This window comes from Puntigrus tetrazona, chromosome 9 (genome assembly GCF_018831695.1).
Source record: "Puntigrus tetrazona isolate hp1 chromosome 9, ASM1883169v1, whole genome shotgun sequence".
NCBI classification, from domain to species: domain Eukaryota; kingdom Metazoa; phylum Chordata; class Actinopteri; order Cypriniformes; family Cyprinidae; genus Puntigrus; species Puntigrus tetrazona.
In genome coordinates this window covers 10,653,350-10,671,465 of record NC_056707.1, presented here as the reverse complement: position 1 = coordinate 10,671,465, position 18,116 = coordinate 10,653,350, and the positions used below count along the sequence as shown (strand labels likewise).

At 36.7% G+C, this 18,116-nt stretch overlaps 1 protein-coding gene across 2 annotated transcripts in view; it reads right to left on the bottom strand.

Moving 5' to 3' along the window:
• Positions 1-1,366: 1,366 nt before the first annotated feature.
• pth2ra (parathyroid hormone 2 receptor a) overlaps positions 1,367-18,116 on the bottom strand; it is a 41,957-nt gene continuing 25,207 nt past the window's right edge. For both annotated transcript variants that reach the window (XM_043248164.1, XM_043248165.1), the window contains 6 exons: positions 17,258-17,318; positions 12,415-12,481; positions 8,097-8,191; positions 6,189-6,327; positions 5,028-5,069; positions 1,367-2,353 (listed from right to left, as the gene is read on the bottom strand). In XM_043248164.1, the coding sequence (XP_043104099.1) occupies positions 1,964-2,353; positions 5,028-5,069; positions 6,189-6,327; positions 8,097-8,191; positions 12,415-12,481; positions 17,258-17,318 (794 nt within the window). In that variant the 3' untranslated portion in view covers positions 1,367-1,963. The remainder of the gene's footprint in view (positions 2,354-5,027; positions 5,070-6,188; positions 6,328-8,096; positions 8,192-12,414; positions 12,482-17,257; positions 17,319-18,116) is intronic.

The window sequence follows — 18,116 nt, the reverse complement described above, 5'->3', positions numbered from 1 at the left end:
ACATAATGAAGAATACATTAGCGGTTCCTAAAAGCATGTATGCATAAAATAAGTTAACATCAAACGCATTAATGAAAAAAAAAGTTTTTGCAAAAAAAAGGGGATAAAAACTAATTGATATGTATGCTAATGAAGAGAGATGATTTTAATTAGCCTTCATACTTCATATTGCTCTCTGCTAACTGAGCTCAGAACTTTCAGAACCAAGTCTATAAATGCTTGCGAGCACTAAATAATGAGTATAGTATATAGTACTCAATTAATCTAAAAAAAATACAATTTGAATTTGAAAATAAACAAACTCATCTACATTATAAATGGCCTGAGAGTGGGTAGATTTTCAGACAACATAGGTGTCAGATTTAATTTCATTGTACTTATGTAATCTTTTTAAGAGTACGCTTTATTATTCTGCACATAATGATCTTCAGCATTTCTACAACATGACAGCCTGTGGCCTTCTTCAGATTACAATGAACATGGTGGACCAATATATGGACAGATCTGATTAAAAATGACATTACCACATAACTAGGCTCAAGAGGGCTTGTTATATCATCAGCAGACTGAGAGAAAGGACACATATGCATAGATTTGGGATGAGCTAGAAAACTGTCAGATTATGACACACACATGTCAGGTTTCCTTCCATTTTGCGATAACTTCATTATTTTGTGTGTGTGTGTGATGCTGTGGTAACATGGTGAATATTTTCCTTTCATAAAAGCATGTCTCTGCTGACAAGGTAATTATTTGGTGTGTTCGCCTCACTGTTTTTCTATAAACCAACTGTAAGCTGAGGACTATTATTGTTCAGCTTATCATTTTATTTTTTTATCCTCACATATTTGGCTTACATAATTGTTTTAAATTGATCTACGCTTCACGCTTCCTGACTGCACTTTACTTAATAACCTTACAGGTCAAAGATGAATTACTCAAAATGTCTTCCATATGTGGTGTTTGCTTGCACAAGACTCTTGACATTTCAAAATTAACCTATCAACACAAGCTACTGTGCCTTTGAGAGCTGTGTAGGATAGTAATGGATTGTGGATAACCCACTGACTTCTATAGTAGGAATAAAAATACTATAGAATGGTGACAAAAAACAGCCTGATTGCAAACTTTCTTCAAAATACCTTCTTTTGTGCTCGGCTTAACAAAGAAATTCATACAGGTTTGGAACTACTTGGGGGAGTAATTGATGACAGAGTTTTCATTTTTGGATGAACTATTCCTTTAAGTCCATCCTCATCACATCACGCCAACAGCTGAATGGTCCGGTGCTAGTGAATCTGAGGTGACTGAAATTCAGTTTTGGTAAAAAAAGCAACTCATTCAAGAACTAAACCAACAGTTTGTATGCATTTGAAACAAGTTTTATTAAATTATTAAATAGTTTTTTTCTGTAATGGAATACTACAATAAGAACGATGGAGAACTCATTAACTCGGTTTGCCCCTCCCAACATTCAGTAGTCCGTAATGAAAATCAGTTATCCTGAGCGTTGCTTCCATGGTCTACACAAATGTGTGGAAGTCATGCTAACTTTAACTAAAATCTTGATGGCATCATGGTTCTTAGCAAATTAAATAAGTCAATTTTCAAAAATAAATAATTGGCATTGCAGTTTAAAATTCAAAACCTCCAGCATTCAAATTGCCCAGCTGACTTAGGAACTGCCTGAAGTTTTAACCATCAGTATTTCCATTGCTGTAAACTGTTTTTTGTTATAGCGATGAGTGGCAATATCTTGCCATGAACATGTTGATCTGTCAGCATATGGCATTGTGTCAAAAACAAAACTATGGGTCACAGCTTTAACAGGAAGTGTCCTGTTGTGTGCTGTCGCCACCCAAAGCATTGTGCCCTGCAGGTGATGAACTGTCATTTTTTGCTCTTTAACAAATGCCCTGTGTGCTATTACAACCAATTTAACTGACTATCACTGTGCCATTATCTACAGAGTTTCCTCGTCATCCTCTAGGCCGCTGCTGGGCCTTGTGGGCAGGGACTCCTTCAGCAGGATGTCATCAACCTGCTTTGCACTGTCCTCCGGCTCCTCGGGTATGGACGGTGGCAAGCTGTCAGCGTCCGAATTGAGCACATATCCTGGCAGTGTGGCATGGGCACTGATGGTTGGCCCCCCGCTGCTGCGGTAGACTCGGCTGGAGAAGAGTGTGGTGGAACGGGTGCCCTGGCCGCCGGTAGCCAGCTGGGACTGACTGCTGGTGCTGTTGTTAAGGCCCGTCAACACAGAGCCATAGCGGTAGCTCCCACACACCACTGGGCCTTTCCAGTCAAACGCTAAGTTCCATCGTGTCCATGTTTTCTTTATCTCAGTCTGGACCTGTGGGTCAGATATATATGCTAAAGAACAATGTTGAAATGCACAGAGATTTTTTATACAGTCACTAGGGCGCATTTCTCAATACCTGGGTCTTCTTTACACAGTTTCAAAATACTTTTATATTATATTATTTATCTATTACTATTTATATTATATTAATATTTATATCTCTCGAATCAACTCATTCTTGCAAATATATACATACATACATATACACACATAAAACCTAAAAACACTAAATAAAGGCACAAAAATACAAAGATTTCTTTGCATTGTAGATACCAAATATTGCCTGGCCCAAAAATTCATTTCAAGAATTCATTCATTGCATTTTCATCTTGAACCAACGCGAAAAGATCAACGTAGGCTGTCAATATGCCCATGTTTCATTTTGACATCAACATGAAACATTAGGATATTGCCTCCCCACTTGCTGATCTGATCACGTTGGTTCAGAATAAAAATTCATTCTTTGCCATTATGTGACGCTTTTAGAGCATTAAAACCGTCACATGAAATCAAGCCATCACCAAAGTGGCTTGGATAAATGAATCATTAAACAAATTGTTTGGATGTCGTTGAACAAATAATGTAAAAAAACAAAAAAACAAAAAAACACAGAAGATGTGGAGGGCCAATGCGAAGCTGAAGGCTCAGGCGACTGATGCAGGGATCTGGGAGTTGGAGCAACTGAGAATGAAGGTGAAGCTGGTGGTGCCTGACAGAGCCAGAGTGATGAGGCAAAGCTGGAGCAGTGAAGCCCCAAGGTGGCAGATGGCCGACAATTGACCAAAGTGGAGCCAGAGAGATGAGGGAGCCCGGTGGAGCTGGTGGGATGAGGATCCACGATGAGGGAGCTAGGATCCAAGGCAAAGTTGATGGGTCGAAGGACTGAGATGAAGTTCAGGGCTCATAGGCTAAGGATGGAACAGCGCACCTAGATGGCTGGCTGGAAGCTTAAGAGACACAGGAGAGCTGGAACCAGCAGAGACTCAGGTGATTCAGGGCTGGATGGAACCAGTGGAGATGCAGGAGATTCAAGGACACAGGGTAATAATTCTCCATACCAGTTCATTACAAAAATGTGTTTTAGTTCTTCAATATATCTCCCAGAAACCAGTTTTAGCACACCGTCAGAGTGTGGATGGGGCTTCCCTCCAGTCCCTCGATCTCCACCAAAACTCCCTCAATAATGGACAATGTTGCCGGCTCACACACTTGGTCAGACGTTGTTTAAGGATCAGGCTCCGGGCCAATGATTGGCTCAGTTGGCAAAATCCTTTCAGAGACCGTTTGCTGGCAGGTGTGCCTTAAAGAAAAACTCATCTGAACTAAGGTCTACTATTTTGGGTCTTGCATTCTGTCACGCGTGGCTAAGTGATAATATGACCGACTAAGAGAAGCAATGTAAAACTAACCTATATGCCTCCGTGGGTTATCATATGTCCTCTGAAGCAGATTGATGGGTGTTTGTAACAAACATATATCTTAGTTTTAAAATTTTAACATTTTTGGGTCAGCTATTCCTTTACCAATTCAGTAAATTCTTCTTGCCATTCTGATTGGTATTGCCAGTTAAATTTAAATTCACACTCAGGAATTGAAAAGGAGATCATTCTTCAATTCTGAAAACAGCTGGAACAGAAAAAAACATAACTTCACACGTTCCGCCCACAGCTTGTTCTTATTGGTCTCCTGATTTAAAACAAACACTTGTTGCAAAGTGCTTAAGTTTAACTACAGTATGTTCAAATTTATATTTTTTATTAAAATGTACATAGCATTAAATGTGATTTAGCAGGAGGTAAGATCTCCATTAACACCACCAGATTCTAGCATCTGCCTGGCTGAATCAATGGCAGCCGTTGTTGCCAAAACGCCCACCACACACTGGCTACTGGTGGAGTGGAGACCAATGATGTAGCCAATCAGTTTAAATAAGCATGAGTAGGAGGCTGTGATGGATGGAGACCAGAGACCAGCATGCCAGGGTTGCACTCCTACTCTTTTGTAAAAGAGCCCTGGGATCACTAATAACCTGAGAGAGTCAGGACCAGTTTAAGACTCCCTGCTGGCCTCACTAACACCCAAAAGCAACCTAGCTTTCTCAAAGAGGTCTCCCATCCTCATACTAACTAACCTCAACCCTGCTTCAATTCACTATTTAGTGTGCAAACACCCCCAAAACGTAGGCAACAGCAGTACTTGCCTTGCCAAACACTTCAAACCCACTGCAGCTGTGTTCCAATTAAGATCCAAAATTCACCCTTTGTTTCCGGTGCCATAAAAGATACAGGAAATGAATCCTTCGTAGCCCAAAATGTAGGGTTACAATTTCAAATTGTCACAAAAAGAAACTTTAAAATGTTTAAATATTGATTTGTATCTTACTAATATAGTATGTGATTTTATAGTTTATAATTTTAATTATGAACATTTGTTTTTGTAAAAGAAAAAAAAAACGTGGTCTATGATTATTTGTGCACATGCACAACAGAAAACAAGAAACATGTTGTCCTGACAGGGCAATAGTTTTTAGTCTTGAATTGCGACTTAGCCTGGAAACAAAAAACTGGCCTAAGTGTCAAACATCAATGAGAAATAGTACAGGAATCAATAACACATACCTGTGATAACGTTCTTAATATTGTAAAGCAGCTTTGCTGATGCTTACCTCTCCATTACAGTAGCAGTAGATAATAGATACAAAGAAGCCCTAGAGAAGTAAAATAGATGTTAGTGTGATGCCTCAAACAGCTGACTGGTAAAATAAAATTAGACTTTCATTTGTATGTTTAGTCATGAGTCACAATTAGGAAATAATGATTCATTAGGTTATGCACTGGTCCATGTTTTGTCTTGGTCATAGATTGTATTCATTGAATCATTTTTATGCTAGGTGTTTAATTCGTTACAGATGACATTGACTAACTATTTAGTTTACTAAACAGAATAATACATATATTTAGCAGCATAAAACAAGTGAAATGTTTTTGCATTTCATTAAATAATTTTATTGTATTAGTTCTGTGACTGTGTTTGTGAAGATAATTTAAGTGTAAAGGGAAGTAATGTATTCTTGATGTGAAGTGCATGCAGTGAATCGTGTCATCAAGCTCCAGATAAAAGGCTCTTAACCTAACCAGCACCTGTCATTTAAGTCAAGCGAACATCTCAGACAGAAATCAATGGGGTGCCATGAGATGTCAAACCTATTTGAAATGCTGTGTATTGGATTGACCCGTCAATGCATGTCTCTGTCTTACATGCTACTTAAAACATTTTCTTTTTTCAGTCTGTGCAACAACAATTTACATGTCAGCAAAAATCCTTGTCAACATTTGTGGGTCGATTGTATTTTTAAATGATTTATGCTGGTTGTAAATTATTACATTTCATATTTTTTCTTCATATTTAGTTTTTGTATAAAAAGCACATTTTTATCCTTTCCTGTGACATGTGAAAGAGAACATTACAAGTGTTTTCTTTGCTCAGTTTTTTTCCATTTTTTGAGGTTAAACTAAACAGATCTTTTCATTTTTTCTCTCTCAATTCTTCATCTGAAATAGTCTGAATACTATTTTCATATTACAAGAAAATTCTTAATGCAAAGAAAAAAACATTTAAATTGCCATAGCAGTAAAAAAAAATCAGTGCCTTTTTTTTATAGCCTTTCTACCAAATCAATAATAAATCATGCAAACTGCATGCATGCATTTATATAAATGATGCAAAACTACAAATCTGAATTTATGATTTTTGGATTATCAAAAGAGAACATATGCAGCGATCACTGATTACATTAACTATTCATGCAGGCATCGTTTCCAAGTACCTGGAAAGAATTGAAGAACAGCTCACAATACATCCGCACCTCCCAGCCAAGACCCTCAAATGTGTGCGGCATCCCAACAAACACAATGTAGTGCACTCCAAACACAAACACCAAAACAAGCGTGGATTTGGCAAGCTTCCTGAACAGAGGGAAATAAAAATGTTCTGTGAATTAAAGGTAGAGTTCACTCAAAAAATCTGCTATTTACTCACCCTCGTGTCGTTGCAAACCTCTATGAATTTGCTGTTACCTCTTTACAGTGAAAGCGATCTGAAATCAGTGCACAGGGACACTCAGTGACTAAATTCCCTGTGGCGATTTCCCATCTGGTTCAAGACTGTTGAACTTTGAACAAGCAGATTTGCTGCATTTACCAACATAAATGCATATATATCACCTACTGCTGTTTACTAAGCTGTTTGGTTTAGGGGTGACCTCTGTGCTTCACACATTGCTTTATTATTGACAATTGACTTTATTATTGATTATTGACAATTGACTTACAAAGGTATTTTACACAATGTACACAGAGATGGATGTTTTGAGCTTCAACAAAAGGTATAAAATCATCATAAAATAAGTGTTATATGATGCTATACTAAAGACATTGTCTGCAAAGTTCATATGGATTTGGTTGGCTATGGATATAGAATTTAATCTCTATTCAGTTTCACACAAAAGTGTAAACACTCTGCCTAAATTCTCCTTTTTTGTTCCATTGATATAAATTCACCCTCCAGCCTATAACAACACAGAATCTTTATTGCCAATGTGACCACTCTTGAAATATTTCCTTTCAAGCAACATGGAACACTTTTTGATCTCATTGAGATCTGCGTAGGTGAGTGACGTAGTTGCGACGTTACGAAATCGTTTCTTTTTAATCTGATTTTGTGATTTTCTGAAATGACATCTCACACGCCTCTGTGCGGCTTTAATCAGGATAAAGAAAAGCGCAACATCTTTTTAATAGCTACGCCTTGCCTGCCAGACAGGTTAAAATGTCTTGCAAATTAGTCATGAAAAGAATCGTGAAAAATAATTGGAAAAAAGCAATGCTGGAAGATCACGAGGTACAGATCCTCTTTTAATTGAAGCCCGGCTAAGTCTGATCTACCAAAGTGTTCCGGTAAAAGGATCGCCGTACCAAATGAGAGTCAAAAGGATCTGAGGTCATTAGCATTACAGATTTATTTCTATTGAATTTCTCACAAAGCTTTCTTTGGCTGAGCAAAACGCCCTATTCACTAATGTGTTTGCAAATATGACTGTTTGCGTCTTTATGTCTTATCTACCAGCTGTGCGAGCTGACACCTGTGACTCTTCATACTGCTAATTAGTGGGGAGGCAGCAACGATCAAATTGATTACGGTTATTAGCCGCACAAAATGACATCTATTGGCATTGTGTTTGCTCAAAACTGGATTCTTTTGGGAGCATCCAGGATAACATTTTGACACGCCAAACCCAAATGGCCTTTATAGGGTCTAAAAGCATTTTTTTTTCAGAGCCAGACAAAAAAAAAACGGAAGCCAAAATGTTTCTTTCATTATGTAACAAGATCAAATCTATAATATCCAGCGCCTTTAAATGCGGCATTGATTTCAGCGCATGATGGAATGATGAAAAGCACAATCCGAATCAAACCGCAGAATGAGTAGGTGTAGGGGAAGCTTGTTATCGCATCTCTTAGCCACAGGCGATTCTGCCTTCAAGCTGTCAGATAAAAGATTTAGCCTAAATTACATGAGGAAATAACTAGTTACTGGAAGGACAGCTTCCACTCTTTGCAATCTAACAGCTGAGACGGTGCTGCTGTGATGATGCAGACAATTTGGGCAATGAATTTACAATTTTAAGGCACTTTAAATTCATAAAAAGAGGCATTGTGGAAGTGGACACACAAACCTGTATTGTTTCCGTGTGTCGTATCTGCCGGCGTTGGTTTCGCGGATCTTGGTGGCGAGGACCCTCACAATATTCACAAACAGGATGAAGTTCAGCTGGGAAAGAAGAAGCAAAGAAAAATATCGGAGTAAAAGATGACAGCTAATAAAATTCCTTCTCCTGCCTAAATATAATTTGAGCAACTGAAAAACTGTAATAGCGACTGAGGATTTCATGCATTATGCATATCTGAACAATAAAGCCTGTCGCGCAAGGGTCACTGGCAGATGACTAAGTGATGTGTATGGCTGCTTTTTCCCAAATGACAGGGGATGTCATTTCGAAAAATGCTAATTTCCATCTGCTTTATCATAATGAGTCGGATGTCTGTGCCAGAGATTTTAAGCTTAGTGTGGAGAGAAACAAAAATCCTTTCTGGAAGCGGACAATATGGTCTAGGGTCATAAGGGTGTAATTTAAGATATGGTGTTTGTATTACAGCATTTCACATACATTAGCAATGGTATTGTTAAACATGATAAATGAACATTTACAGTAAAAGCCTCAAAAGACAGAATGTAAAGACAGATGTAAAAAGGTGTGCGTTTATATATATATATATATATATATATATATATATATATATATATATATATATATATATATATATATATATATATATATATATATATATATATATATATATATATATATATATATATATATATATATATATATATATATATATATATATATATATATATATATATACACACACACACACTTTTTATTAAAGTTTGCATATCAGAAGTAAAAAAATAATAATAAAAGGTAATTAATGCTTTGCTTAAAAAAACACCTTTGTGAAAACTGACGCAGGGGGTTGCAAAAGGCAAGATGAACCTCAAACAGATGGCGCTTTGAAAACTACCAATAGAAATAAAAATTTATATTCCTCAAAAATACAGAGAGGGCATTCAAATTACTAAAAAGACAAAAAACCACCGCATTTCACTCATTCTGGATCCGTGGCGTTCTTTGACATCAGGACACAGGAAAACTATGATGTCATTCTTAATCATGGCAATCACACATTTAAATGACCCCTTCTGCAGAATATTGCCCTCATATCCACCATCTGTTCAGTGGGAGTATGGGAAAAATGGAAATGTGCTTTTACAGTTTGCAACATATGAATCATCATTGGCCACATTTTGCTCTCATTATACATCTGACTTTTACTATTAAATTGCTATCCATCCATCCACAACAGCCACAATGCTTTTAAATAACAGCATGAATTCACTGCCTGCTTAATCGCGGTCTCGCATCTTACAACCATATACAGTAGTTACAAAATAAGTATCAAAGTATGCAAGACAGCTAAAAATATTTCACTCCAAAAATGATTCAGTGATTAATCTTTCAGTGTTTGTGAATGTGTTAACCTAAATGACACTGCGAAATATCATCGTTTCAGCCTAAAATGGAGCTAAAAGACACTTCAGTGAATACGTTTTTTGCAACCACTCAACTTCAATCGCCTTATGCATGTAATTTGTAAGGAGAAACCCAGCTGTGCTGCCTGGCACAAGTTAAACAAGGCTGTGGAAAAAAAATAAGTCATGCTGAGGCAGCTTCATCATCCCCACAGTATACTACATTTCCTTGATGTGCACAGAAATATATATGAGCAGTTGGACATACACAATTTAATGTCTTACCAGTACAGATATTACTAAAACCTTCAGCAAATGCAAACATCTATTTTAATATGCACACGAGATCCATAAATAAACACATCTCTCAAACGTTTGATATAATGCCATGAAAACTACACTATATAATGCAATCCCTATATAACAATGAAAAAATAAAATTACATATAATTGTAAATAATCTAAATTATATTGACAAATAATTTAAAAAAGTTATGCCAAAACCGAGACCTACATCCACTGGAAATTAAAAAAAAAAAAAATCTAATTCATATAAAGAATTTTCTGTCTTATTGTGGGCCATTGTCATTCAGTATTAAATAAATTATCATTAAAATTATTATCTAAAAAAATAATTATCTAAAATTAGCTATTTAAAAAAATATATAAACACACACACACATCTGCTTAAACCGAGTTTTGTTGTAGATTATCGAGCTTCTTATATTATATAACGCACTGATGCCTGGCCAGTCTTTCAGCTATATAGTTACCTGCCAGCCTCAGTGATGGAGAACTGATTGTGCTGTGGAGCGTTGTAAATGACCTAAACACCTTGAATTGCAAAGGTTATGTAGCATAAGATTATTTTATATAATACAGTTAAGAGCAAAACATGTCAGTAATGGCTTAGATATATATTCCACTAACACAATTGCAATTAAATAGTAAGAAGGTACTATTACAGTGTCTAATCACACTAAGCGTTAAAAATAGATGCAATTTACACAGAGCGTAAACACTGACATATACTGTTTGCTTGAAATAAAAAAAATTTGCAAACACCATCAAGATGTAAAGTAATACAAATGATATTCATACAAAGAATAAACAGAAGAGATTTGCTATTCATACTAAAGATAGCCTGTCCTGTGTTGCAATTACCACAAAGTAAATGCTTGTCCCAGTCCACTTAACCCATGTCAAAAGCCCTGGCTCCACTTCTGCCAGCATGACTAAGAATAACAAATATTGTCACAGGGTATCAATACAACCAAAGCCCTTCAAGAAAACTCTGCATGCCAAGAAAAAATATATCTTTGATAATCAGTCGTGCAGAGAACCATATGGAGTCAGAGCACTTTCACTCCTGCTCACCGAGTGTCATGATGGCATCATCTAGGTGACTGGATGTGGCCAAAACATCATTAAAGGCTGCAGGCACCTCATGCTGACTCAAGGAAAGTGCCCAGTACTGTGATATGAAGGTTTTTCTCTCTCATTGTAATAGGCTTCAGGAAGAGCTGGGCATAAAGGGATAATGCACTCAATACATTCCCTCATGCTGTTCCAAGCCTCTATGACTAATGTTCTTCTGTGGAGCATGAAAGAAGGTATTTAATTGTTAACCAAATGGTTACCATTTACTTTTGCTGTAAGCACCCAACAATTTTGGCCTATTCATAAAAAAAAAAAAACCAACTGTGTAAATTCAAAACCGTTAGTGAGACCTTCTTCAGCGGTTAAAGAGGGTACCATTCCATTTGGTTAGACATTTTGACTCGCATTAATCTACAGAGTGATTTCTACTTTTTCACGATTCTCTCACCAGGCCAGCCAGTTCAACCTTCTCTTCAGTGAGGTGGTTTAGCATCTGTGGATCCATCACTCTCTGTTCATGACAGCGCACTCAAAAATGCATCAGCAGTGACCCTCTCTGCCACCTGGATGGCAGTAGATTGCCCAGAAAACATCTAGAAGCAGGCAACCAACAGCAGCTGTGAGCAAACGGCTGTATAGAAGCAATGGTGTCATGTGACCAAACACCAAACCGCTGGACCACAAACACTGGTGATAGCCGAGATTTGCAGAGGAAAAACTGAATCAAAAGAGATAAAGGTTGAGTACATTCAATTTCATAGCTTGCTACAAGTGTAGGTTTTAGAATAGAAAAAAGGCATTAACTCAATTTCAAGGGCCTTGACCGAGAAGCAGCTGTCATTTTGAGAAGAAAAATAAATCGTGGGTAACTGCAAAATCTGCATAATATTGATTCACTCTATAAAGCAGCGATGTTCCGAAATGAGGATGCAAAGTTTACAAAGGTTTTTTTTCTTTTTCTTTTTCTTATATAAGTATAATCATTTGTAAATGTCCTGGTTAAATAAGGATATACTTTTTTTTTCAGAGGAAAAACACAAAGTAAGTTATTTCTGAGTAGTTATTTCTGTAGACCATCACTTCAATTTGAAAGTGACAAATAAATCCAGTTTTTAACTTGCTGAAATCACTTCTAAATTAACATAATGAACTAGAAAGGCGAAGTGAGGTTAACATGTAGACACCCCCACTGAGACGCTTCGGTCTCTCCTACTGTGCCCATGTCTGAATCATGTTATTGTCTGCATCTAATAATTGGCAGAACTGGCAGAAACACATACATTCACGTTGTAATTATGGTAATGTTCTTGCCAGTTCTTCTGACATTTGCCTTCCTTGCCAAAGTGTTTTTCATCTTGCAGTGGTGAATAACAGAAAAAAGAAAGTTTAGGTAAAGTTAGACGATTTCTCCCTCCTCAGGGAAAATTGCCTCAGTGTTTGAACTCTTTCCCAGGCTGTTGCTTGGTTCTCACGCCGTGTTTATTAAGAGCCTGACAGTTTTTCACATCGCTTTCACTCACCCCAATGGCTGTCAGAATAGGGACCTGGTAGATCCATTTGATGTTTCCTGCGCTCAGCTCCCAGCATCTGCACAGATAAAGATCGAATGATAAATTAACCGGCACACACATGGATTATGATTCTTGGGATATTTAAAAGGCACAGAGCGTGACAGTTTTGCACTCCCAGAGGCGGTGCTAGCACGGTAATGATGTACTTTACTTCACAGAGCATACTGTATAGATCAAAAATACATAGTTTAGTCTCTTTCCCTCTCCTTGAAGTTACTGACCCACTCCTCTGCTTTGAAAAAAATGAGGTGCTTTATAAAACTCATTTTCATTTGTTTACCGCCAATTTGTTTTGCCGTTCATAATCCCATTACGAATGTTTACTATGATGTGCAGCTAAATAGATAATCTGCCGTACAGAGGATACGGTCCATAAATAGGATGTACTGTAAGTATTCAGAGGGAAGCAGAATGCATGCGGTCTGGAGAAATACGAAAGAGTCATATTAGACATTCGTTTTTAATTACTTCATAATGACAAATAGATTTTTATTCATCCGCATATAAAAAATTATAATAAACATTAATAGCACAGATGAATATTAAATCAAGGTACTGCAGGCAGCCGGGCAGTGTATCACGTGACAGTCCACTCTACTTTTACAAAAAGAAACAAAGAGGTGTTTTTTTTCTTTCATGTAAAATCTGACAAGGAGTCATTTTTTGCATAACAATGATAAATAAAACAAGCTTCGCAGCAGAAAGACATCAACAGAGAAGCTCTAGAGAACTATGTTTGTGCGTACAAATAAGCAGCACCACCTATAAATCACCCAAAAATCTGAATTTTCTCACCAGGTGGGCTGAAACCCACCAATATGCCATGAGGGGTAGTATTTTAAAGTGCTTTACTGTGGATAAAGGTTAAATGCCACTGTTTAACAAATAAATGCACTAATTATATTCTTCTTATTGTATTGTTATTATTTTACGTATTTTAGTTTATATAGCTCATAAGTGTTGCTGTTTACAGTTGCTAAGCAACACAGCAATATTCCACATTAATATGGAATTCAACTGCAGTCAAAGCCAGATTCTAGGGCACTTTGCTGACTTTGAATGTGACTCATCCAGTCAAATTTCTCATTTGATACTAGTTCTTCCCAGTATATTATAAATATTTGCAATCAGTTTGTTATTATTTGTTGACTATACTGTAAAGTTAACAAATCAGTGACCTCACTGGTTTAACACACTTCTAATTGAACATTAAGTTTCCCAAAGATCAGGGGCACAGATGTTTTCAACGGCGGGGATCAAGTTGTCAGCAGTCCTATTTTATTTAGTCCAGAAAAAAAAATTAAATCACCAGCTCTGTCATAGACTATAGTGCATCACCACTGTGGTTAAAACTACAGGCACAATGGTCATTCTATGGAAATACCTATTTGTCTGTCCATAGCAGTTTAACAAACAGTATTTATTTTAGATAAAAATCACACTGATGTCATCACTTTCTATTTGAAGATCTATGAAAAAAGGCCCACTTTAAGTCCATTGTCTCTTCTCAGTTATCAGAAATGTTCTCATGATTCCATATGAAGCTTGCAGTTGATGTAGGTTTTCGTCAAACGATGCTGATATTTGAAAGCATCAAAACAAACACGGCCATACCCCGATGGGAACTTGCCCCTATTTTAATATCTCCGCCCCACAACGTACGCAACCATGGTGACAACGATTGCAGAGTGATGAGTACGAAGCAAAATCAACATTACGCACCTATCAAAAAGAAACAACACAACCTCGGCACTTGATTCAAGCCATCGCTGGAAAGCTGCTCCAGTATTTAAGTGGGTCCAGACTTGATTGTAATTTCTCTGATATTCTCCTTTTTTTACCTGCCATCTCTATTGATCTGCTGTCTGTCCTGTGCACTCAAACTGAGCGCTCTCTTATTTCTTACAGCACAAAACACGCTTCATTACTGCTGATTGACTACAAGTGTGTTCTCAGTCAGACACTGCAGGCCACGGCTGTGCGGCGGAAAAAAACTTTTTTTCTAAAATGGATTAGTGCATGTTTTAGGAGTGGCTGCCACTAATGTAGATAATGTAAAATCTGATTAATCCTCTGTTTACTGAGGTTGCCTTTCGGAGGACCCCCCTCCTTTTTCCCCAGTGCCATCTGCTCCCCTGCTAAAGATTACATTATATAATAGACCTGATTTACTTGCATCGTGACTTTCTTTAACAATATAGTGCAAACACTAAGATGTCTATATATTTTTAGAGGTTTAATTCATTACTTTTCAATGCACTATGCACAGTGCATACAATGCACAATAATTCTCTGTAGGAGATGTTTCATTAAAAATATGTACAAGTAATATTTCAGAACAAATACTGTACAATATCCTATTTTGAGATGAATGTGGAATATCAAACACCCAGACAACATTTATGTTTACTCATTTGGCAGCCAGTGCGAGTTATGATGTATTCATAGGCTGTATCACTATGTGTATTTACAGGGAATCAGTCTCATGACCCTAGCAGAATGTAGATCAGAACAGCTTGATGATACATGTAATCATCTTCACATTTACTTTTCTCAGTGTTAGGTTTCACGATCTTGCTGAAAGCCATTAACCCACCATCACAACTGACAAATGTCAGGAGACAGACAGTTCATTTTTTGTCCTTTCTAAGTAAACATTTCATTTGCATTTACTCAAGTGGAATACATGATCAGGGTAGAGCTATTTTTATCTTCAACAACAATTAAAATGAAAAGCAAATTAAAAACTTCCAACAGTCTAATTCGTTTTCAAAAGCCATTCAGCGTATTACAAATGAGTTATTATTCTTGTGTTTTTGTTCTCTGACACAATCATGATTTACTGTATTTTAGTTTAGATTAGACTTTTTTTTAGTAATATAACTACAGTAATTTTTCATTTGTGCATTTGTTCATTTTTCCAAGCGCATGAAAACAGATTTTAATTCCAATAGTTCCGATTCAATTATAGATTATTCAACAGCTTCGGTCTACTAATTTGGTCAAGAAGTAATCCAAGAAAAGAAAATACATTATTTTTACTCTACAAATGAAAATAACAGGACAAAAAAAGCTAAGAAACACAGTGTGAAGAAACACAAACACACACACACACACACACACACACACACTGGAGTGTCACGTTCACTGGCAGGAGAAATAAAATCAATACTGTTGGACTGAAATAGAAGCTATAAAAAGAAGAAGATCAACCATACTCTTCAGAACTCAACAACTTTAAACTGTGCACAAAAATCACATTAAACACAAAATATCAAATACACATAAAACAAAAAACATACTAAGTTAAGTACTTACACAAATCATACTTTGTTTTCCCCAAGTGGCCCAATGTTTTTCTTGTCTCCAAATTTAGTCGTAATTTAGTTTTATGCAATGTAATTATGTTTTTTATGTAATTATGTAATTTTTCCATCTCATCCTTTAAAAGTGACTTTTTTTGCTGCAGTGATTTAAAAGCACTATGCTGTGCTTTCTGCTTTGCGCCTTGTTTCCAGATGTTCTTGTTAACGGTCTTGTTAACCTTTTGTCCCTTCAGTTTTTCTGTCGGTCTTGTTCTTTGTCAGATCTCGTCCTGTACGTGCTGCCCAAAACAGTTATGCCTGGACATAGTACACATAAACTTCAGCTGCTCTAATGTTATTATCTTTAGGAAAGCAGTATAGCAACATCTGGGAGGGTCGGCGACCTCACGAAATTCATCAAAAACATCTTGTGTTCTCAAGATGACAGGATTTATTTTTGTGTGAACTATCACTTCGCAATACACTTAAGAGTTGAGTTAAAGATCCAATCTGTGATCAGTTAAACTAGGCCACCTTAACAACACAGAAAGACTACAGCTGAAACAAAACCTTATGTTCCCCCCAGAGAAGCAGCAAGTTGTTGCTTGAAGACATTTGCTTTTATACCATCACTAACAGTCTCTAAGCTGCAAGAATACAAATTGTGCTCTCGAGGGGAGTAAGACAATGGCATTCAGACAGTGTTTGAACATAAAACAGGGAAAGATAACGCCTCGGGCATGGTCCTACATCAGTGTGAGTTGAACGCTACTTCATTAAAATGATCTGGTGATAAACAGCTTGAACGCTGCAGAGGTGTTTTAACACAAGAACTTTCCCAGATCCAAGACAAACAGTAACTGATCCGATTAGTTTCTGACTAGCACTAGCACTAGCTCTGAGTTGCCACATCAGCAATGAGAACTAATACGTGAACTATACGAGCTAAACATACAAAATATATAAAAATAAACAGTAATGGGATCATTTTGTGTCCACTTTTATTTGTTTTGTTTTTTTCCATAAAAATTACATATTGTGTCAACTTTGCAACCCGTGCTGTTTGTTTGAAACAGTGATGCCTCGTATTAAAGGGTTACTCTACCCCAAATAGAACATTTTGTCATTAATTACTTACCCTCATGTCGTTTCAGACGCCGTGTAAGACCTCCGTTCATCTTTGGAACACAAATTAAGATATTTCTGATGGCTGCCATAGACAGCAATGTAATGAACACGATCAATGTCCAAAAAACGTAGCAAGGAAATTGGTAAAATAATCTACGTGCATCAGGGGTTTAACCGAAAGTACATCTATATAAATATCGAAATGCAAAAACAAATTTACATAAAATGTATTTTAGCTTTACAGCCAAGATACACTGTATTTTCGAACGCTGCCATAGGAAGTCCTTATATGAATTAATTTCTACAAAAAATGATTAGAACATGAGATCAAGTCTGTGAGGATGAACACGTGAAATCACCTTGCATCTGCCAGCGTTGCCCTGACAACTGCCCAAGCTGCAACAAAAACAGCGGGAACACCTGAAATGAAAGAAAGGTGGGAAAAAGTATATTTCAGTAAACAAAGAATCATTGTATAATGCGAGTTGTATTATACGGTAAAGTCAGAGGGAATTTTATCATTTATATTATCTGGAATGTAATGAAAGATTCTAACACTAGGACTATAACAGGACTACTCGGTAAACCATAATAAATGGCCTAAAGGAAAGCTAACATCATGTAAATGGATGTTAAAATGCCTTTGGATATTTTAAGGAAGCATTGAAGCATGATTGAACCTTCAACATCTCCACGGGGGTTCAAGTGCACCCGCAGAGATTTGCACTCATAGATGACTATCCTGTGGAGTCATCTAAATAAAAAAACTACTGCTTGTTTACTTATTGTCAGTGGAGTGTTTTTCATTCTAGACACTGGGCAGGAAGAGAACCTTTTCTGTCTGGTACACGGGAAACATGATTGAATATTTCTATTCTGGCAAAGTGTCAAAATTGTTTTCGTCATTATTATTTTTACTCTGAATAGTTGCCTTCAATTCACAATCAGCAGTTGAAATGGAAAGAGCTAACGACAATTTCTGGATACTGATCACGGAATGTTTTCATATGCCCTTCGTTACGCAGCCCAGTAAAAAAAAAAATCAAGTTCAAATCTTTCGCTGACTATAGGAACACTGCCTGTATTATGTTTGCAATATAATAGATGGTTTTTTAAGATATATTTTGAATTGTATTAAACAAAGTGAAATATTAATACAATCCTGAAATGCAAACTATAATACTGAAATAATAGTAATAAAATAATGCAAAAAAAAAT